A 23410-nucleotide genomic window follows, 5' to 3' on the forward strand; every position below is an offset into this window, starting at 1 on the left:
TTTATTATGGGTAATACAAACGTCACATGGGCACATCTCTCCTGGCTGTAACATCTGAAAGGCTAAGTTTAGATCATTTTTCCACCCAGCCTATTCCAGAGATGATTTGATTTGTGAACAGCTGGACAGTAATTTCATTGGAGGCCATCTAGGGTCAGCTCAGTGCCAGAGGCCTCTTTGGGAGCAGGCGTTTCTCCTGAGAGCGGCAGGCCAGCACGCTTCCCAGTCGGGTTGTGCGGGGAGCCTGTCTCTGCCTGTCCGGGTCATGCTGGTGCCAGAGCAGGTGTCATTTTATGTTCCTCTGAGTGACTTCCAGGGAGTCAGATTTTCCTTTCGAGCTTTTCTTACCAGGGAGATCATACTCCAGTTGAAAATATCAGTTTGCAGGTGTCAAAGCTACTGACAAGGCAAGGGGGACAAGGACGCGGGGGAAGCTGAAACGGTCAGAAGATGCACATGTTGGGAGCGTCTGCCATTTTTCAAGAAACACCGCTTTTTTTCTCCGAATGTCTGTTCTGGATTGTTCACCCTTTATTAAATGTAATGAACTGCATTCGTAATTTTTAGGAAACCGTTCTACTCTCAACAGAAATGGAAGAAGATAATTTTGAATATGCTAAGGAGCATAGCACAGAAGCTTTTAGGAGAAACCCACTTTTCTTGTACTGTCTGCCTGGAGGGACTTCAGGGAGCACAACACATTTTGCCCTTGGACAGGTGACCTCTTACTGTAGACCCCGTGAGTAGGCAGGGATGCGCTCTGACGGTGGAGCCCTGTACGGACTTGGTGGATTTCCTGAGTGAGGGAGTGAGTGAGAGGACCGTGGACCAGAAGCTGTGGGTGAAGGGATGCACGAGATCAGACAGTGAGTTAAGAGCAAACCGGCTGTTTTAAAAATGATTTTTCTGTACTGAACAAACAGGATTATTATAAGAATTCCTGAAATTGCGATGTAAAGGCAGACTCGCCCTAAAGGTCGTCTGCATTTGCTTATTCTCCATTTTTCCCTAAGCCTTGTCTGCATGTGCATGTGATTTCCGGATAATTATAACCTTAGATTGAGGATTTAATTTTTTTCTACATTGTGTTACAATTATTTTTTTCCGATTTTACTTTGGTCTTCGTACTTAACATTTATATATGGCATAGCATGTTCCATCAACCATGATTATTTTAACCATTACCATGGAGTGGTTATATCTGTTTACATTAAAAAAAAATTCTTTAAAGTTGCAAAAACCATTTTTGATATGACTTAGAATATTCTGAAGCCCCAGAACCATCTGAGAATAATCAAGGTTTAGGTATTATTAGTTTGATGTTATTTATTTAATAGTAAATTGACAATAGAGGAACTGATGTTGTCAGAAAAATAAAAGAGGGTCTACCATGCCACCATTTTTGAAATGATGACGCGTAATTAAAATTGTTGGGCTAGATTGAACAGAGCGTGTTCTGGGGCTTAAAAGGACACCATGCGACTCCTCAGTAGGACCTGAGGGCCCAGGGGCTTCTGCCTGTGCCCTGTGATTACGGAGCACTTACCCAGCTGTTAGGGTTTGCGTTACTTCCATATGTGCGTCAGGATGGAAGCCGCGCCTGCCCCCCTCTAAGACCTTATTAAAAATATCTTTTCTCAGCTGCTCATTTGAAGATGCTCCCTGTGCTTTTTAAGAGGTTTTTGAGGCTCGTTTTTAAGCTACTTCCTGAAATAAGTTAAGAGTATAGAAATTAGTCATCTTGGGTACTCTGGACCATTTTTTTCCATTCCAGGGGATATGTTAGCTGTCAGGGAGGAAGGCGATAGAAAGAACAAGAGGACGTTTATTTGTATTTATTTAGTTCAGCTTATTGTGGGACCGAAGAAGGGCTGGCGTGGTAGGGAGTTCTGTCTCTGGCATCTTTTCCCATAAACAGCTTTTTAAAAACATCTTTCATTTCCTTTCAGAAAACACACCTGAAGCAGATGGACAGCCTTACGCCCTTAATGGGGACGGCCCAGGACCCTCCCAGTGTGCCCGCTGCCCAGGACGCGGGCGGCTCACCGCTTCCCTGCGCAGCCACGTGCCTGGACGGCCAGCCGCTTGCCTCTCGTCCTGCAGATGCGGAGAGGCCTCCGTGCTGCCCAGGGAGCACTGCTGGGCGGGGCGAACGCCCCTCCGACTTACGCCGCGCGGCCGAGGAGGAGAATCCAGACTGTTCCTGTAGGAAGGAGAAGAGAGTCCCAGAGAGAAAAGAGGAAGAGGCAGGGCCAGCACCTACTGTGGAGTCTGAAACTGTGTCTGATCCCCGCGGCTGCCCTCAGAGCATGTCTGATTGTGGAGGAAAGGGGACAGAAGGCCCCCCATCCTGGGAAATCAGGAGGGAAGAAACTAGAACAAAAGCTGCCGCAGGGGCCACAGCCCAGGCTTCTCCGGGCAGCGGAGACAGTGTCCTGCCCGGAGTCACGGCCGTGGAATCAGGCGCGGCCCCGCTTTTCTGTGGAGGTGAACTGGCGGCAGTCAGCTCAGCAGCAGATGCCAGTGTCCCAGAGACCGCAGGGCGGACAGAACGTGGTCTCGTGAACCCGGATGCCACCACCCAGAAGAAGGAGCTTGAAGGTGGGCAAAGTGCAGAGGAAAGATTTGAGAACGCCGGTGCAGCTGGAGCCTCTGATGGAAATGGCCCAGGGAAGCCCGTGGGAAACTGTGTTTCTGCCACCAGGTCCCTGGATGGTGACCAGCCTGCTGAGTCTTTTCTCGCTTTGAGCATCGGAGAAACCTCCGTTGGAAAGACTGCAGAAACAGAAACTATCAGACGTCGTGAAGGGAGCGCGGGTGCTGCAGCAGATCAGGGCCCTCTCGTCACCCCAGCTGCGGCAAGTGACGAGACCGCGGACGGCCCCGAACCAGACGCCCGTACGTGTGGGGCAGCATCGCTCTCAGTCTCCGCGCTCCCCAGGCCACAGAGAGATGTGACTCCAAACCAGGCGTCAGAAGTGAATTCCTGTCGTGTTCAGAGCCAGAACGGCAACCCCCCCGTCTGCTCTGTAACTGGTGGCGATGAACTCTGTGCTGCCTCTGCCTCTCGGCAGGACACGGGGACTTCTCGTGGCGCCCTGGCTGCAAAGCCTTGTGATGACGTCGTTGCCCGGCCTGGAGACGCCCCCGCAGGGCCACGCACTGCTGTTGGCTCGCAGGGCCCATGGGCTCCCACAGTCATCCCCGACCCTGTAAGAGACACCCAGGAAGAGGTGGGCGTTTGTCCTCTCCAAGTGTCAGATAAAGAGCAGCAAGGCAGAGGTTTGAACTTGGAAACATCTTCAACGCATGCGCCTGCGGTGGTCCCGCACCCACATGCCATTTCCCCCTGCGCAGACAAAGAGCCGGTGCCGGGCCAGCCAGTGTCATCAGGCAGGACTTTCTCTCCGGCAGGCAGGCCGGGCAGTGAATCAGTAACCAAAGATGACGCATTTTCCCCTGTCCCCTCCCAGGAAGAAAAGGGAACAGCAGCTGAACCTCGTACTGCCACAGACTGCAGAGATGGTGGAGATTCGAGGGATCCAGATAAGCAGCCGCTAGACGACGGTGCAGCTGCCCTGCGCCCGTCCCCGGCTCTGGACCTTCAGCCCGGCATGGGGAATACCAGCACTATAGGGCTTGGTAGGGAGCAGGAGGGTGCCTGCCTCTCAGCAGCCCCTGAAGTTCTGAGTACCGAGGGGGGCACTGACTCTCCCCTGCAACCGATGGGTAAGACCTCTTTGTCCTCTGATTCCAGTTTGACTGAAGAAGGAAGAAATCTGGTGGTTCCAGAACACGCTGCAGCTCGGGGCCGAGGGGACAGGTTTAGAGCAGGGATCCGTCCCTCCGTTAAGGAAGACACTGTTCCTTCAGGAGCGTTGCCGGAAGGGCAGAGAGCAGACCCTCCTGGACAGGAGTTACCAGGAGTCCGTGGAGAACCTGGCTCAGCTGCCTGTGCCGAGGACCCAGCTCTTGAACGCGGTAGTTCCTGGGACACGCCCTCGGCCTGCCTGAACGCAGAAACCAAACACAACAAGGAAGTGGCCCCACCAGCCTCCCCGCGGACTGGAGGTGGGGCTGCGCAGAGGCTGACCGCAGACTCCAGCCAGGAGGCCTTGGGTGCAGGGCAGAGCAGCCCACCTCTGCCGCCGGCTCTGCCACCGGCGCGGCCTGGGGCTCCTCACTGCAGCGGGTCTTTGGCTCTGGATGGTGGGGCGAAGAGCACTCCGGCGCAGGGACGGACGGCTGCCTGTGAGGCGAGCGGCATCATGGCCTTGGATGTGGCCGTGGTGAAAGCTCTACCAGGGGCTGTTGAAGGCAGAAGGAAGGATCCATCGCGCACTGCCCAAGACCTCCCGATCCCCGGAGTCTCGTTGAGCCGGGAGAAGGGTGACATCCAGGGTTTGCCGGGCGCATCCCCAGACAAAGGTGAGACCGAGCTCCCGGTTGCTGCCCCCCCAGACGTGGCGCCTCTTGGTTCGGAGGAAGGGAAGCTGGAGGGAGCCAGCCCCAGCTGTAGCATGGGCGACCCCGAGGACGCCCGGACGAACGATGGAGCACGTCGTGTCCTCCTGCAGCCCGTTGCCAGAGAGCTCCCCGCAGGGACAGGGCCCTCCGCCGGCAACGACAAGGCCCCGTGCAGGGGCCGGGCGGCCACCCCTGTGCCCCACACGGTGCCTGCCGCCGCCGGGCCCCTGCCACAGGGTGCAGGCTCGATCGAGGAGGCCGCGAGTCGGATCGTGGACGCTGTCATCGAGCGTGTCAAGGCCTCGGGAGCCCTGCTCGCCGAGGGGGAAGTCAGTCACATGTCACCGTCTGGCCCTTCAGAGTCAGGGCCGGGGACTGAACAGCTAGAGGGCGCTTCTGTGGGGAAAGCGACCACCCTGCGGCCCGAGGAGACCCCACGCACTGGCAGTTTTCGTGAAGAAGCCCCTGGGAGCCCTGCGGGGCGGATTGCGGGACCGGAGGGGCCAGAGGAGGAAACTCGGCCCGGTCAAGGCCCCGAGCTGGCAGCAGGTGAGCGAAGCCTACAGAGGGCACGACCCGAGAGGCAGAGCCCCTTCAGAGGCTCTGTGCAGTGCTGGTGGAAGAGCAGGGGTCTTTGTTGCTCGCTGCTCTTGCCTCACTGGGTAGGTCGCCAGAGCGAACAGTCCCCACCATCGGGAGAGGCCTGTCCCCTCAGGGTCGAGCAGATTCTGCTCCCTGTGTTCCACACTCCTGGCTTGATCGCTTGCTTCTGTAAGTGCTCGTCTGTCCCACGGGAGCAGCCGCGGCCTCCCTAACCTGCGGCTGCGTGTCTGCCAGCGCCCGGGTGCCCTAAATGATGAGGGACTGAGCAGGTGATAGCATTCGCATGGCTTGTCCTCTTCTCTGGGGCCACCAAAATCAGCGCTGAGAAAGTGCTCTATTTCCAAGCCTGAAACTCCCTGCTTCCTGTGTCCTCCTGGTCTGTGTTCTGAGCAGATTTAGAGTTGGAGTGGTTTCATGAATAAGGATCGTTCTGAGCTAACGGCCCAACATCCCGAATGGTAGCATGAGGTCATCGATGAGGGTTGGGGGGAGGGGACGCCCTGCCTTTCCGGGTCTGGGAGCAGCCCTCCCACCCTGTGGCCTGCTGCTTTGGGGCAGCAGCCTGGGAGCGCAGGGCCCCGCACTGCGCAGGGGTAGCATGCAGGATTTCCGCCCCAGCCCAGCCAGCTGAGCTGCTGTCACAGGGCAGACGGGGCGTCTGCTTATCTCGGTGAAGCAGCTGCACTGGGCTGATTGCTCACACAGCAGCCCGTTCCGTCTGTGGGTGACCATGTCCAGAGAGAGCCGGGAGGAGCCGCCGCCGCTCAGAGGCAGCCGACCCTCCGAGTAAAACTTCTTACTGGGGGTTGAGGCCGACGCCGAAACTGGGGTCAGAGTCGGTATTGCTCCTGACGTCTTTCGAGGTCAGCTGGATTCGCTTTGCTTCCGCCACCCGCTCCCAGGTGCAGGCAGAGGGCTGTGCCCATGCCTGTCCCCAGGCTGGTGGCGGTAAGAACGAGCCTGTTTCGTTTTTATTGCTTGAGTGTGTGTTTGCTCTTTTTTTCTCCTTTTTGAAAACCCCTTTAAGTATAGTGTGTGTTCAGCGCATGGGGGTGGGTTGTGTGGAGAAATGAGCAAACAGAACAAGAGAAGACGCTGCTTAGGAAATAGAGCAGTGCCGACCCGGCTGCCATTTGCCCCAGTGGGTCATTTTAACTACTTACAACCCCCACCCCCACCCCAGTTGAGGGGTTTAAGAAACCTATGGTAGTGTTTTTTGGTGATTTTAGTTTATTAATGTGGTGTATATCCCCGAATTGGAATGAGAGGGTCTCTAATTTTTAAAGTAAGACCCAACAACAAGTCTATTTTGGGGGCCCTGGCAGGCTGACATTTCAGAAGAATGGGAATGGCTGTAAGCTGATGCCTGGCTCCCTCCTTTCGCTTGGGCGCTGCTGTGTCTTTGGCCACAGGGCCTGGGACTGGGGATGAGAATTTAACCCCAGCCAGCCTGTGCGGCGCTGTGGGAGCTCTCTGCCTGCCGTGCCCTAGGAAAGAGGTAGAAACTGGGCAGAACTGCAGGCTTTGGCGTGTGTTAGCACATGTATGTAGTAAAGATACTAAGAAATGTTTTTTTTTTTTTTTTTTTAATTTTAAGGTGTTAGGAAGGAAAACGAGGGGCATGCCACTTCAGCAGGGTGTCTGGGCTGGGTGTCTGTTGATGTGTGTGGGCGAGTTGCTTGTCCTGCTCCCAGGAGGAGTCGTATGTGCTCGGTGCTCACGGCCTCAGATTACAGGGGGAAGTGGCCAGTGATGAAAATCGGTGCTTTCTTCAGAAAATAGGCTGGATCGGGGAAAGTCCCTGGTCACATTGCCCTGGAAAAAAAAAAGCACCTGAGTGTGATCTCAGAGCAAACGGGTGTTTTTCTAGGAAGTTTATCTGCCATTCATGAAAACAACCGTCCTCCTTTGTGAGTGGGGAGACTCGGGTTGAATCGCCGAGTTGGAAGGCGCCCCGTGGTACTGGCTTCTCTGCTGCTCTGTGCTGCTGTGGGGCAGGCCAGACAGAGACCGAGAAGGGCAAACAGGGCTTCCGGTTAGAAAGAGGGGACGTGGCCCCTCACCCGTCCAGAGCATTGATCGCGTGGCTTGGGAAACCAGCTGTGAGTGACTGAGCCAGGCTGGCGCTGCGGGAGGTGCCGCTGCCTGTCAGGCCTCGGTAACCACTGTGGGCCACTGTGACTGGCTGCTGCCTGCCGGAGATGCATATTATCAGTCCAGGGGTGTAAGAGAGCAAGGTCATCCCCAAAATCACATCCCCAAATACATAACGTAAAACTCAAAACAAGAAGAAAAAATACTGCCTCACTTTGAAATGTATGGGTCAAGGAATACTTCTGAGGGTATTGCTTGGTTAGATTTTTAACACTTAATCACATTTTTTTGAAATATAGGACAGATTTTGGTTCCTTGGGTTTTTTCGCTTATTTTTAAATTGCTAGTAAGGTTATATAAGGGCAAAGAAAGAAGAGATTTATAAATGTTTGATTATAGAAATGCAACTTTCCTAACTCTAAAGTGGACCTTTGTGCATGTCACGGTGCGTTACTAGAACAGAATCTTAATATCATTTATTCTCTGGCGATAGAAACCTCTTAGCTCTGTGTTGTGGGTGACCGTTTTCTCTGCCAGAGCAGTGGCACAACCAGATTAATAACAACCAGAGACAGTTTTCCACATGAAATTGCGATGGTAGCCCCATTGGTATGTGTGTTGTCCAGGTGGATTTTGACTGTTAAGCCACCAGAAATGCCCAGGCCTGGATGGGCTTCAGATGTCATTTTATCACTTCCTTCCTGTATGGGCCTGGCCATACGGCGGTCAGGCAGCAGAAACCACTCCTGTTTGGTCTGGGTGGAGCATCCTCCCAGAGAAGACACTTAAAACCTTTTTCTTAGGTACAGGAGTTGCTGGTTTGTGGTTGTGTCTTGGTTTGGGGAGAAACAGAAGTTAAAGCACAAGAAGAACCTTGCTGCAGTAGTTCAGCTTTGTCATCTGCAGTGCTGTGTCAGTGAGCGCAGGTGGTATTTTTGAGGCAAAGACCCACCCCAAAGGCTTTACCTCATTCCCAAGAGCCCTTTCCTTTTCGTCCTGTACAAATGCAACAGCTCTTGCCTCCTTGATGATGGTTGGAGTGGACCGCCGGGCTTCCGCTCTTAAGCGGAGCTTGTCTGTGGCTTGACTCTTCCACATTAAGTCAGCAGCATGCTCACCTCTGTCAAGAAAAGTCGGCAGTGAACATGGAAGTTCAGTAGACATTGAATTGGCCCTCTCCTTAGCTACCCACCCATGCGAAGGCGAGGGGACCCATGCAGCCACGTGGTGGTAAAGGTCAGAAATGACACCAATCCCTGAAAGCAAGAGAATATTTTTCCCACTGAGCCCCAGAGCAAAAACAAGCAGAAACGCATGAAGCCTGGAGCGTGTTGTATAAATAGGAAGGCCCGGGACTCGGTTTCTCAGACGCCCTTTGTCATCCCTGTGTTCTCCTCAGAAATGCCAGACACAAAAGCCGACGACGTGGACTTCCTGAGCAGTACCGGGGGCAGCTCGCTTTCCGAAGAGGCGGCCGTCGGCAGCAGAGCTCCCACGCCGCAGGGGGCCAGACAGGGCCCGAAGCCCCAGGCTACGGTGAGTGGCCTCCCGCCTGCGCCGGCACAGACTGTCGCGTGTGGTCTGGTGTGACTGGTTCACGGCCTTGTCTTTTTGTTTGGGGATTTTTTTTTCCTCCGTCGTATGTTTCCCCTCCTCTCGTCTTGTCTCATTACATAGACACGTGGGTATGCGGTGACATCACAGCTCTCATACGTGGTGTGCCCCATGGGGTCAGGTTCTGCAGTGGGCCTTTCTGAGGGGCCCTGGGAGATGGAATGAAACAGGTTTTCCCTGTGAACACAAGACCCTTCAGTTTGTCATCAAGTTAGACGTGTCACCAAATGAAAATTCCCACCAAAGGAATCTCTTAACCATTTTTAAACCTGAGACTTTTTTTTTTTTCTTTATATAGAAACTGGTACCAGTAAAAATGAGATTTTTAACTTATAGTTCAGTATTGTGTGTGTACAATAGGAAGGGTGTCATTTTTCGTGATGGAAAAATGCTTAGTAGGTTTTTTCTCATTACAGCTTTATTGAGATGTGATTCACGCACCATAAAGTGAAGTGCACAGTTTAGCAGTTTTTTAATAGATTTACAGAGTTGGGTGACTGTCATCACTGTGTAATTTTAGAACGTGATCATTTCCTCACAGTAGAAACCCCACATGCATTCCCCGTTCACCTCTCCTACCCCCCCGAGAGATCAGTGGTCACTCACCTCTCTGTCTCTATGGATTTGCCCATCCTGGCCCTGCATGCGAATGGGGTTTTATAGTACGTGGTCTGTTGTGACTGGTGTCTTTCACTTAGCAGTGTGTCAAGGTTCACGCATGTTGTAACATGGATCAGTATTTCATTTCTTTTTATTACTCAGTAATACTCCATTATATAGATCACACTGTGCTGTACATTTGGATTGTTTCTTTGGCTAATGTGAATAATACTGCTATGAATACAGTGATCCCTCACTTATCGTGGGTATTACGTTCTAGATGCCACCCTCACCCCACCCCCTGCGATACGTGAAAATCCGCAAAGTAGGACCCTCACATTTATTTTAGTATTTACTGTACAGTACCACAAAATCCCGCGATATAGCAAAAAATCCGTGATAAATAATTAAATACAATATTTTAAAAAATCCCGCGATACAGTGAGGCCGCGATAAGTGAACCGCAATATAGAGAGGGACTACTGTACTTGTATACAAGTTTATGTGAAAATACATTTTCATATACCTAATAGTGGATTTGCTAGATCATATGGTATTCTGTATTTAATATTCAGTACGTTTTAAAAAATTGTTTTCCTTAAGTTTCTTAAAATTACTTTTCTCCTTTTTTTAAAGCAAGGAAACTTTAAGTTGTAGAGAGAAACATGACTTTGAATTTTAGATTCCACGCTGGTGAAAAATAAAAAACCTTTCAGAAGCTGGAAATCAGGTCACTAGACTAAATGATATTGCCCCTCGGAAAATCAGGCTTCCTCGTCTAGACCAGATGGGGCACTGTGTTTGTTCTCCAGAGTTGCTAAGGGGTGTATTTTCTTCAGGTTACACCGGCAGGTAACCAGCATGGTACCCTCCCGAACTGTTTCCAGTATAGAGCCGTGATAAACGCACCTCGTTTTATTGGAGTGCAGTGGCAGGGAGGTGCTAATGGCCGGAGCCCACTCCTTACTACAGATACTTCTCCTGACTAATGCCTGGTGGCTGCTGGGAAGGCAGGCGTTCTTCAGACAAGTGTTGCTTTTGCTTCTGGGGAAAGAAAAGGGAACACACCCTGCATGGGTGCATGTGCCTTTGTTTCCAGAAGCCCCTAAAAACATAGAACGAACAAACTTACATCCTTGAATTCAAACGCCTGCTTCTCAGTCCTCCACCTACACAGGGCAGTGGGCAGCGTCACTGAATACAGCAGGTGCCCCAGCGCAGACCCTTTGCTTTCCAGCCGGGGCTGTCTCTGTCGTAAGTGCGTCTTGTCTATTATAGAGAAGAACACAAAACATCACTTTAAAAAAGTCCCTCGTCTCTATTCTCTTTTTCCCTCTAGTTTTAGGCGTTGAGAAAGATAATATCCCTCTGGTCGGTCAGCATGCCTCCTTGTAGAGATGGAAGAATTAGACATTCCGAGTCACGTGACTGGCCCAGGGCGAGGCCCGGCCGGAATGGGCGCGTGGAGCTTGGTTTCTGACCCGGGATTTACACAGGAGGCCACAGCTCCTCCCGACTCGGACCCCGGGCTCTGAGGTGCGTGGTTCTGCCCTGAGGAGCATCAGTGGGTCGGAACCGTGGGACTTGTTGGCGGGCGATGCCCACGCCTCGTGCTCTGTGTCTGCTCCCCTTTGTGCGGTTGGAGAAAGCGTATACTGAGGCATTTTTAGTTCTTGGAGATGGTCAGGTCTCAGTAGGGGAGGTTTTTGTGTTTGCGGCCTTGTGAGGGTGTGCAGTCTGACCCCTCACCTCTGCTTCCTGTCGCCCTGCCAGGCTTGCCCCGTTTGCTCTGACTGGGAGGGTGGGCATGGCCGCACGCTTTAGTGTTTTCCCGGGTTCGTTTTCCTCTTGTCTCCCCACGTAACTCTTCATATGCCGTCTTCGCTGTGTGGGCTCTCACTGGGTCAGGAGAGAGACGTCTGCAGACTTTTAGTGAAGGGCAGAAAGCAGACATCAGGCTTTGGGGACATACAGTCTCTGTAAGAACTAGTCGGCTTTGCCGTTACAGTGCAGAAACAGCCATAGGCTGGATGTAAACGAGAGTGTGACTGCTGCCAATAAAGCTTTATTTATAGACACTGACATGTTAATTTCCTGTAATGTTCATGCGTTGTGAAATACTCTTTTTTTGGAATTTTTTTTTTTTTTTTTTTTAGTCATTTGAAATTGTGAAATCGACTTCTAGGTTTTGTCACAGGCTGTACAGCGCAGGCAGCGGGCCCCTGGCCCAGAGAATACTGTGCATCCGCGGGCGAAAGGAAAGCAGAGGCGAGCAGACTCCTTTTCTGAATCGTTGTCGTGGTTTTACATGGGGACAGGGGTTCCTCCCTGCGCGCCGGCAGGCAGAGCCCCGGTCGCCGGTCTCTCTGCCCTGGAGGGTGGACCTCGCTTCTCCCCGGTGCAGTGAGTCTGTCTTCCTTTGTCTTCTGGCTTCACTGCTGGGACCTGTGTCTGCAGTGGGAACAGGGTCCCCTGAGCCTGTGGTTGTTGTTGAGGGTGGAGTGGCGTTTGTTTAGTATCATTTAATCCGCTCTTTCTGACGCATGCCCAGTCCCTGTGTCGGCCTTGGGACTAGGCCAGTCATTGCTTCATCGAGTCATTGTCTCTCTGGATCATCCTCTTCTGAAGGTAAAATGGAAAGAACGCGTATGCCTTAATGCTTTGCCACGCTCTTGAAAACCTAAGCCAGTGATGCATTTATAGCAGTTTTCTAGTAGATGTAAATAAAGAACCTTACGTTCTTTCAGGAGTCTTCCTGCTTGGTAACCAACCACCTCTATAAACATTTATTGTCAGTGCGTAGCGACCTCTGTTGGGTGTGGCGCTACTAAGTATTTAGAGAAAAATCCATTTGGGTTCCTGTTTTCTTCAGTCCAGTAGTCTGGTACCTGTCACACAGACTGAGGAGTGATTTCTCATTCCTTAAACTACTTGCCATGTTGTGCTGTAAATCAGCCTTTATTTATTTATTTTAAAAATTTATTTATTTCTAGAGGGAAGGGAGAGGCAGGGAGAAAGAGAGGAAGAGAAACATCAAAATGCGGTTGCCTCCTGCGTGCCCCCAACTGGGAACCTGGCCCACAACCCAGCCGTGTGCCCTGACTGGGAATCAAACCAGCGACCCTTTGGTTCGCAGGGCGGCACTCAATCCACTGAGCCACGCCAGCCAGGGCAGTCTTTACTTTAGAGATTAATAATGCTTAAAATCATGATGGATGAAGGAGTTAGGCAATATCAAGATTAATGCTTGCTTATATTCTCAGAGAAAACACAGTTATGTGTTAACTGCTACAGGTTTTCCATAGGTGACAGACGGCCCTGACAGATACTTCTTCACCAGGTTGAAAATTGTGCACGATTTAGGAGTCCAGGTTCTGTAGTTCACACACAGTGTGGTCCGTTCCCCTTAGTCATTTTATCTGTATTTTATGGCTGTGGTTTGTTATGAATCATTGTCAAAGCTTTAATATTAAGCTATAGTTTAATATTCAACATTATCCCCTCTTACATTCGTCACTGGTTTCCAGATTCTCAGATCGCCTGTGTTCTCTTCTTTTCCCCTCAATGAGTTACTGTACCTCAAGCACTTAGATCAGAGCCTGGCACGCAGTAGATATAGCTTCGCGTTATTATTACTAATTAGTCTCACAAGTACAGATTCTAGTATTCCTTCCACTCACGGAAGGGACCCGTGGCACACAGTGGTTCCTAAAACCATCGAGACTCAGTTTCTGTTTCTTGAACATCATTATAAAAGCTCCAGGAATCGTATCAGACCTTAATTTTAGATGGGAGACCTGGAGCTTGTTTTACCTCTGAGACATTTAGAATTTTAATGACCTTGGAGATGATCTGAAGTTCAGCACCTTCACTTTAAAAGAAAAGAAGTGAATTCTGCACAGTTAAGCGGCTTAAGTCTGTAAAAGCCAGACCAGAACCTCACTTCTGTGTTAGTAATTTTCCACTGTACATACTGTGGTTTCAAGAACAGTCATCCTGAGGGTACACTTCTGGGGAATCCCATTCACTTGGGGTTTCAGCATTTTAAACAAGTGCCCCTGATTGATGCTTCTACACACCAAGATGCTAAAGCCATTTCTTTGATAGTTGGAGAAAGTCCATGGACATTTTAGGACCGAAGCTGATTCACTTCAAAATGTCTCGTGTTCTCACTATAATTTCTTTACCTTCAGCAAGATACCACCAAGATGGTGTTTACAGAAGTTTGTTTTTGCTGCCGAAATTATTGCTTTTCCAGATCTGCCTTTTATTTCCTGAAGAACAGTATGACTAGGTACAGAGATGGCATTGGATCCTTTAGTCCTGCGTAGCAGCCTTTGCGGATCATCCACCCTGAGAATATGCTCCCTGGTGGCCAGGAACGAATTCTGCCTCCTGCCTCCTTCCCCGCCCCCACGCTGCAGACTAGCACGCTCCACGTCCTGGGTGAATCTTCTCTTCAGTATGTGGCCAAGTTCATTGCAGGGAGCTTGCCTCTCTGGGTTATCAGTTCATTGGGGTATCTCTGCAATAACTCCTTTTCCAGACGCTCATGGCGTAAGCTTATGAGCCGTATGGAACAGTCACTGCAGCCAGCCCGCTTGTCTTGTCAGTATGCCCATGACCCTGGCAGCCAGCTGCGCAGGAGCAAATGTGTCCAGGCACAACCCCAACGTCCCACATGTTCCGTGAGTATTAGGTTACTGGGAAAGTCTACTCTTCGTCTAAGAAAGCATGCTCTTCGGTCAGGGAAGCATTTTACATTGGAACCCTGCTCCCCTTTTTAGTAGCTGCCCAGCCAAGCCCCAGAGGCACTGAATGTCTCTCCTTAGTTATTTGTACAACAGTATCAATATTTGTCTCTTCTGGGTGTGGTAAGTGCAGGGTTGGGCAGTTTCCAGTTACCACCTTTTCCTTAATTCTCTCCACTTTTTATTATTTTCAGTGGGACACGTTGCCTTTCTCTCATCTCAAGGGGGCGAGCCTGCACTTCCATCCCTCGTGGGAGAGTCTGGGGAAAAGCTGGGGCTTGTGCGCTCTTCCCAGCCCTGCCCGCCCCACGGCCGGGGAAACGGCAGTGCGCAGGCCGCCGGGGAGCTGGCTTGCCAAGCCACAGCGTTGCCGGCCCAGACAGCTTGCACACCCCACCCTCTTATTTAACAGTTTTCAATTAAAAAAAGAAAAGTCCTTTTAAAAGCGCCCCTGCTCTCATGTTCACATGCTTAGTCTTGGGGCGTCTGTGCCACCTGGGAAAAGGCAGAGCGGCCTCCCCGTGAGTTGCCAGGAAGACTCCCCCTGATTACCGTTGTGGGTCCAGAGCCGGAGCTCGCTGCAGCCGCAGGGAAACTTAAACTTAGTCCTCAGCTTTTCCAGACCAGGCTTTTGGAGACACTTTTTTCATGTCTCCTCTGAAATGGAGTTTCCAGGAGACGTCTGCACATGTTCTTCTGGAGCAGATAGCGGCAGACCAGGGGTGTCTCAAAGAAGAACCCCAGACCGTGAAGCCAAGTGGAAAAACTATAACCTTAGTGTAAAAATATCCATAGGTAATATATATATATATATATATATATATATATATATATATATGTAAGGGTGTAACTTAATCTTCTGGCTATATATTTTTAAGTGGCCTGAGCTATTTAATTTCTCTAGTTGGCCTCTATTTTCACCTTTGATAGTGGTTAGGTAATGTCTGAAGTTCCTTACAGATCTTAAGTTTTGATCTGTGTATGATTCTGAAATGATTGGAATAAATTCATAAATGCTAGGGTGTATATTTTATGTATTCGACCAAAAGGACAATCATGAGGGACTTTTAAAAATCCCACTTTCTTTAACAGCCAAATTCTTAACTAATCACTTTTTAAAAAATCACTTTTTAATTAACAATCACTTTTTCATTAACATTTTCCAAGGTGTTTTTTTATTTTTCTGGAGTCTTAAAATAAATTATATTAATACTCTACTTTTTTCCTTTCAAAAAACTGCTTAATTGTAGGTCATAGGTTCATTTTGGAGGGGTATATGTTCCTTTTTCTCTCCTTTTGGGACAAAAGAACCAAATCTGATTCTTACTGTTCTTTCTACCCATTTTTTAACACTACTCATTTTACTTCTGTTTATGTAAAAAAAAAAAAAAATCAATTTATTTAAAACAAAACAAAAATAGCTCACCCGTCCCCTCCGCCCCGCCTGAGGCTACCACCAAGCAGTTCTCTGTATCTGTGAACTTGATATGTTTATATATGTGGGCGCACGCACACACATACACACACACACTGTATTTGTCTTTGTCTTTGACTTATTGCACTTAGCATAATGCCCTTGAGATCCATCTATGTTGATGTAAATGGCAAGATTTCATTCTTTTTTGAAGCTGAGCAGTTTCCCCGAGTGTGTGTCTATCTATATAGGGTGGGCAAAAACTAGGTTTACAGTTGTGAATATGCAAAACAGTTTATTTTATTATTAACATTATTTATTAATCGCTGTATTATTTTCCCTGTGAACAACTGTAACCCTGCTTTTGCATATCTATGTACATCACAGTTTCTTCATCCGTTCACCCATTGATGGGCACTTAGGTTGTCTTAACTGTTGTAAATAAGGCTGCAGTGAACACAGGGGTGCATATACCTTTTTGAATTAGTGTTTTTGTTTTCTTTGGATAAATACCCAGAAGTGGAATTGCCGGGTGATATGGTCATTCTATTTTTAATTTTTTGAGGAAACTCCATACTATTTCCCCTTTGGCTGCAGCAATTTACATTCCCACCAACAGTGCACAAGGGTTTCCTTTTCTGCACATCCTCGCCTGCACTGGTTATTCCTGGTCTTTTTGACCGGAGCCATTCTAACGGGTGTGAGCTCGTACCTCATGGTGGTTTTGATTTGCGTCTCCCTGATGATTACTGAGACAGAGCATCTTTTCATGTGCCTGTTGGCCATCTGTGTGTCTTTGGGAAAAGTCTTTTATTTACATCTTCTGCTTATTTTTTAATCACACTGGGGCTGTTTTGTTGTTGTTAATGAGTTTTATGAGTTCTTCATATATGTTAGCCCTCTTATCAGGTGTATGATTTGCAGTTATTTTCTCCCATTCATATTCTTGCTGGTTTTCCTTGCCCTGCAGAACAAGCTTTTAAGTTTGATGTAGCCCCACTTGGTTATTTTTGCTTTTGTTGCTTTGCGTTTGGTGTCAGATTAAAAAAAATCATCAAGACCGATGTCCTCTGTTTTCTTCTAGGAGTTTTATGGTTTCAGGTCTTATGTGCAAGTCTCGAACCCACTTTCAGTTCATTTTTGTATATGGTGTGAAATAGTGGTGCCGTTTAGTTCTTCGGCATGTGGCTGTTGACGTTTACCAGCGCCGTTTATTGAAGAGACCGTCCTTTCCCCGTTGGGTGCGCTTAGGTCCTTTGTCATCAGTTAGTCTGTCGTGTGTGCGTGGGCTGCCTTTGGTTTCTCTGTTCGGCTCCACTCATGCCTGTGGTTATTTTCAGGCCGGCACCACACTGTTTTACTTACTATAGCTCTGTAATCTAGTTTGAAACCAGGGAGCCTGGTGCCTCCAGCTTTGTTCTTCTTTCTCAAGATAGTTTTGGGTGTTTGGGGTCTTTTATGCTTCCTTACAAATTTTAGGGGTTTTTTTTGGTTGTTGTTTTGTTTCTGTGAAGTGCCATTGGAATTTTGATGGAGGTTGCATTGAATCTGTCTGTTGCTTTGGGCAGTATGGACTTTTTAAACAACATTAAATTTTTTTTTCCAATTCATGAACACAGAATAGCTTTCAATTTCTTAATGTATTTTTCAGTATGGAAGGCTTTCACCTCCTTGATTAAAATTATTCCTAGATATTTTATTCTTTTTGATGCAGTTGTAAATGGGGTTGTTTTTTAAATTTTTCTAATGGTTTATTATTAGTGTACATAAATGTAACAGATATTTGAGTATTTATATCATGCAGCTGTTTTGAATTTGTCCATTCTAACAGTTTTCTGATGGAGTCTCCCGTGTTTTGTATGTATAATAACATCATGTCATCTGGAAACAGTGACAGCTTTACTTCTTCCTTTCTGATTTGGGGGTGTGTGTGTGTTTCTTTTGCTTCTGTTTTACCTGATTGCTTTGGCCAGGACTTTCAGTGCCATGTTGAGTAAAAGTAACAAGAGTGGGCATCCTTGCCTTGTTCCTGATATTAGAGGGAAAACGTCCAGCTTTTCATCATTGAGTGTGATGTTAGCTGTGGGCTCATCATACATGATCTTTACTGTGTGGAGGTATGTTTCCTCTTTACCTGCTTTGTGAACTCTTATCATGAATGCTTGACCTTTTGATCCTTCTTATGTCATTCTATTGGCAGAGATAGTAATCCAGCATAATAAAAACATGGAGTTGGATAAAGCAAGGTTTTAATCTCAGTTCTGCCAATCGATCTGCCACTTGGAACCCTTTGCTTAGAGGTTCAGTTTTCTCATCTGTACATTCAGGATAATGATCTCCACTTCAAAGGTTGCTTGCGCTAGCATTGGCATACTGTCTGGCACGTAATAGGCATTTTGTGAGCAGCAGGTGTAATTCTGGTCTCATTTTAAATTAACTCAGAATTATGAGACCCGCTCGTAAGGGTCTACGGATGAATGGTTTTAGATAGGTGGTGGTTAAAGAGCCTTGGGAGAAACTGACCAATTATAGCAGGTCACACTGGTACTCAGGTACGTAACCGTGTCACTTCATGTTTATTCTGAGGGCACCTCCGCTGCAGGCCTCTTGAGGTTGGACCAGGGGCTGGACCCGTCTGGAGGAGGGTGCGTGACAAGAAGCACCAGCCTCCGAATAATGTGTAACCTCCTCTTTGTGGGCATCAGGGCATTCGCTGTAAGAGGCTCCGAAGTATTTTTCTCTTAATCCACCCTGTGAGGCCAGGGGTCGTGGGGAGGTACAGACTGCCTTGTCCGCGAGCACACGTATGTCCGTGCATGCATTCCTTGCTTTAAAAACCTACAGTGAAGATTCCAGAATAAATCATGCTGTTAGAATGGATTCCCTTCCTATAGAAGTTACTGTTGTGCATTTCCAAAAGTAAATTGAGCCTTTACTTTTCAGACATAAACTGATTTTGTGTCGAACATTGTAATAGACACTGGGAATGCCATGAAGGGCAAAATGAATAAGCTGTATCCTTAAAGAAGATCTGTCGAGAGAGACGCGTAATGAACCAGAGTTGACACCTGGGTCCTGGGACCTCCAGGGCAATTATCTGTTGTTTTGGCCTATCTGCCCTGGTGTTCTTTTTACTGTTTACTTTCGGTGGCATTGCGCCATCGGGCCTTGGTGGCTTACTAATGTTTCACTCAGGGGATTTTTCCCTGTTGATAGCATTGCTGGCCTTAAAATAGGAAGTTGATCTTTTTATTCCAGTTCCAGAGAGTGATGCATGTGTCATGACTGTGTTGCCATGGAGCAGCTCCTGTCCCTGTCGCCATCATACCCACACAATACAATAGGCTGTGTTCCTTCCTAGGAGCCATTGGGGTTCCCTAAGGGGAGGATCTGAAGGAGGAAAAGGGAGCCCTGGCCCCCCTCCCTCAGAGCGCTGAAACCTGGTGCTGTGTCTGCTTCACATCACGCCCCGTGGATTGTTTTTCTCCCCGTCTGAGACTGTTCTTTCCGCCTTGACTCAGGAAAAGGACTTAAGTCCTGGCTTTCTTGGCGTGGAACTTCAATGCAATTGCTGTTGCAGCTAAACCTATTAGAAGGAGCCCCCAAAGCTGTGAGAAGAAACACTGTTTCAGGATTGGCGTATCGTACAATGTAGACTGTGCTCTCGGGTCTGTTTTTCAAGTCAAAAGACTGTGTCCTACAGACTTTGAGAAACAGTTTGCCATTGGCACCCCCCCCCCCCCCAACACCAACCCTCAAGGCTTCTGCGAGGCTGGTGGAGGCTCTTGGGAGATGCTGGCCCGTGGGGACTTCAGATGATTGACGTCTCATGCCTAGGCCATAGGCACAACGTATGTGTACCTGCTCACTGTCCCTGGAAGAGAGGTGGGGCGTGGCCAGCTCATCAGTGCTTAATCATGCCGAGTTTTCTTACCTCTGTTTTGTTCCCGGTACGGACGGTGTCGGTACTGTCTTCTGTCTGTCCCTCGACATGGCTCTCTGGGAAGGAGTGGGGTGAAGTAGAACACAAAGTGGTTTTTAAAGCTGAGACTTATCTCTGGACTATCTAATACCAGCCATTTATTAGTGGGTAAACATGATGTTTCCGCGAACCTGAGTGATGTGAAAAGTTGCCTCGATTCACCCTCCTTAAAGCTCTAGGTAGCGGGAGCTTGGAGCAGGGAGGACGGAGGTACCGAAAAGGGGAGGGAAGGCGGAGAGCCATTAACGCGGTGGGGCTGGGGAGACAGGGCGACTAAAAATAAGTCTGTGCAGCGCCTGCAAGCGACCGAGCTCCGAGGGCATGAGATGCAGCCGCTGTGACGGACCCACGGGGTCTCGTTCTTCCCGCAGGTCATCGCCCAGCACAGAGTGAGGGAGGCGGGAGATTCCTCAGACGAGATCTTAGTAAATAGCGTGCCATGCAGATAGCATCTGCCCAGCTGCCGAAATAGTCGTGACCCCACGGGTGCCCTGGGAAGGGCTCTGGGACCCGGCCTTCTGCACGCCGTACCTTGAGAGCCACTGCTTCATCTCCTGTTACAGAGACTTGCTAAAAACGAATGAAATAGCTCTTTTTTCTTAAACTTCGTGGTGTGGCAGACATGGCTTTGCAGTCTGGCTGCTGAGGCCGCGTGTGTGGCCCCGGCAGCCGCGCCGTCCCGTCCGCAGTCCCGCTGCCAGCCTGGCGTGCGTCCCCGGGGCCCTGGTCCTTCTCCCGGACCCCGTTTTACAGGCGTGCCGCAGGGGACTGGGCTTCACGCGCGGCGTGGCCCCGTGACCCGAACCGCACGGGGACCAGCCATGTTGTCACCCGCGGGACGGGCACGCCCAGTGCTGGACGCGCAGTGAGTCTCTTGAAAGAAGAAGGAGCCCAGGGAGAGCTCCAACAAGACTGACTTCTCGTCAGTGGGCGGTTTTCTGTGATAACGCCCGTGGGCTTTGCCTAGGAACGTGTTCACTTAATCCATTTGGTAGTTTATCTCCTTCAGAGAATGGAGAACCGTAAGTACTTCCCTTTCTTTTTAAACTCCTCTTTCTTGTTTTCATAGCAAATACATTTGAGGCTTTTAAATTTTGTTAACTCAGATGAAAGAAAAGCTGATTTGGTCCGTATGGCAGGAGTTGCAGCTAAAAGTGGAATAACAAATGGATGTTTCCCTCTTTCAAAGAAAAAAAAAAGGTGGAAAAAAATGATTCCACGAAACTTGGTCTTTAGTAGCTTAGCATTTTGTGTGGAATATATATACTTCTAAAGTTTCACTGGGGTTTTCTTTTTTCAAGGCTTGTATTTAAAACATTCACATTAATTCCAGAAAGCGACATTTGCATGTTTAGAAAGGCACTAGGATATCAGCCTTTTTAAAATAATTATGAACAAATAAAATATAACTCTAAAACTCATTGTGTATTTAGCCAGAGAGATCTTCAGAGTGGATGATCTTACAGAACCAACCCAAACCGTAATTTATAATTCAAAGAAAGCATTCAGAGTAGGCAGAGAAGTTCTTCCACTTGCTGATTAATTTTTGATATTTCTATTTATTGGTAAGGCCCGCCTACTCATGCCATTTTTTTTTTGTAGTGAGCAGAGTAAGCACATGCTCTTTTCCTCTAGTCCTTATCTCTGTACCAGAAAATCCATGGGTTATTTAAATTTGTGAATAAAGGAGCTTCTGAATGTAGATTGCCTGCACCGGTTAGATCTAGTCCTGGGGTGTGTATTGCCTTACCTGAAAGATTCTTTTCAGGCAGAGGTGGCTGTTGATTCATTCACACGGGAACTGTCTGTTGAGTGCTAAAGCCAAGAATCTGTAGGAAATCCAGAGAAATAGGAGATGTCTTGCCCCAAGAGTCTTGTACAGCGGTGCCCAGCCACCTGGGATGGTCAGTAGGTGCTCTGAGTGTCACAGGAGCGTCACAAAGGACCAGGGGCCTGGAGGCAGCCCGGTGCAGACGCCAGCCTGCACGCAGTCGTTTGACCTGTGTAGGCTGCAGCAGGGTCCTCTCGCAAGGAGAGGGGAGAGAAGAGACCGTAAGGAGGCTGTCGCGGGACCGGCTCCTCTCCCAGCGTCCTGCGAGAGCCGGATTACTGCTTTGTACACTCTGGGATTTCAGCCTCCTGGGTGCGGATTGTTCAGGACAGGGGCAGTTCGGTCCAGATCAGGCCCTTGGGGATTGGCCAGGAAAAGTCTATAAATATCGGTCTTCTGTTACTTCTTTCCCTTTGCCTCTGAGGAAGAGGCTTTTTCCTTCTTTTTCCCAAGGCGGACTCTTCCATCTGTGTTCCCAGTCCTGTGCTGACCTTTTTAAAGTACTGCTCCATAAGCCAGTTTGGCACTGGGGTGCTCAGCAGCGCCTTTGGTCTTAGCTTCTGGGGACGCTCCCTGCCGTCTCCACTTATAGAGGAAAGAAAGCTTAGCTTTTCCCTCTTTCTGCCTGGTCTGCGCCCCCACCCCCCAAAGTATTGCCAGAGGGAACGTGGTGGTTGGGTTTCAAAGCAAAGGTGTTTTGTTCTTTCAGTGCTAACAAAGCAGAATTTCAGTGATCTTGTTTTACCTCATGTACCTTTCTAAGCCGATTTAAATGTCTCTTTTTAAAGTAATTAAAATGTAATGATGATAAAAAAATATAACAATTACCGTTATAGGACCTAATGCCATAGGCACTGTACAAAATACTTTACGTGTGGTAACTCATTTATTCCTCACAGCAGCATTGTTTCTTCTTTCACTGCTTGGCCTCTGTTAATTTTGCCCCCGGGTCACAGGTGAGAAACTGAGGAACAGAATGGGTATGTGACTTGCCCATGGCAGTGAGCTGCAAAGTCTGTCCTCTTAACCACCAAGCTCGGTGAACAGAGTCCTGATCCAGCCAGGCATCCCTTCCCCTGATGTACCCTGTCCAGGACATCGCTATTGTGCGTATTTAACCCTTTGAGTGCCATGAACAATTCAAAACTTGGATCAACATGAGAAAAAATTATATCAATATATAACCTGAGGTACAAAAAAAGAACAAAACATAAAATACGGATTATTCCATTGTTATTTACATTTTTAGCCATCGAGAAAAGAGTCGCTGGGAGTGACGCTGGCACTTTTGGGAAAATTTGTCAGCGTCACTCACAGCAACATTGGCACTCCAAGGGTTAAGTAAAGGGGCATTTCTCCCTCTCCCCTCCCTCATCTTCAGCATATTTTTGTGGCAACAACTCTTCCAAAACAGATTCTCACAATTTAACCTGAAAACACAGTCGTGTTGTGCTTCCTTGAAAAGGAAGACTGAATAAAATGATTGAATTTGAATTTGAGTAAAATGGTCAAATACAAGCTCCAGATAGTCTTTCCATGAACAAAACCAAATTTACTTTTTGGGGGTTGTGTGAGTTGCCAACGTGGACTGCCTGGTGGCAGTGTTAAAAAAACCCCAAAACCCATTTTTCTTATTTTTCTTGAAGGATCTTTCTCTGTTTCCCTTGCCTTGTCTTTTGGACAGCTGGTAAGGAGCGTCAGCTACACCTCTCTGTTCCTTGGAAGGCATGACTGGACAGTGGTGTGCGTTCGCCTGGAGGGATGAGGGAGGCAGTCCATTGGAAACTGAGTCATTTTTTTGGCCTGTCCAACTGACTGTGCTAGAGCTATTCTCTCTGCCCTGGAGTCAAAAATAACAAGAACTAGTCAAGTAATTTCCTGAAGTAGTATATTTTCATTTTATATGGGATTTCCCTTAGGATATGGTTATTTTGAACATGAGTTTTCATGTCTAGGCAGGACCTTTAGCCTTTAAATTTAGAAATTCTTTGAGGCTGCTTGCCACTTTTGTATGTTAACACTGACAGAAATTTTCTCCCATCGTTTGGTAACTG

The 23410-nt window shown here is 48.5% G+C and overlaps 1 protein-coding gene across 1 annotated transcript in view; it reads left to right on the top strand.

The window, feature by feature from the left end:
- Nucleotides 1–23410, top strand: part of AKAP13 (A-kinase anchoring protein 13) — a 208073-nt gene that overhangs the window by 103829 nt on the left and 80834 nt on the right. The window contains exons 7-8 of the mRNA XM_090263653.1: nucleotides 1950–5016; nucleotides 8564–8700. Coding sequence (XP_090119779.1) covers nucleotides 1950–5016; nucleotides 8564–8700 — 3204 coding nt within the window. The remainder of the gene's footprint in view (nucleotides 1–1949; nucleotides 5017–8563; nucleotides 8701–23410) is intronic.

The sequence above is a fragment of the Furipterus horrens genome, unplaced genomic scaffold (genome assembly GCF_987537825.1).
Source record: "Furipterus horrens unplaced genomic scaffold, mFurHor1.1.pri manual_scaffold_16, whole genome shotgun sequence".
Classification (NCBI taxonomy): Eukaryota; Metazoa; Chordata; class Mammalia; order Chiroptera; family Furipteridae; genus Furipterus; species Furipterus horrens.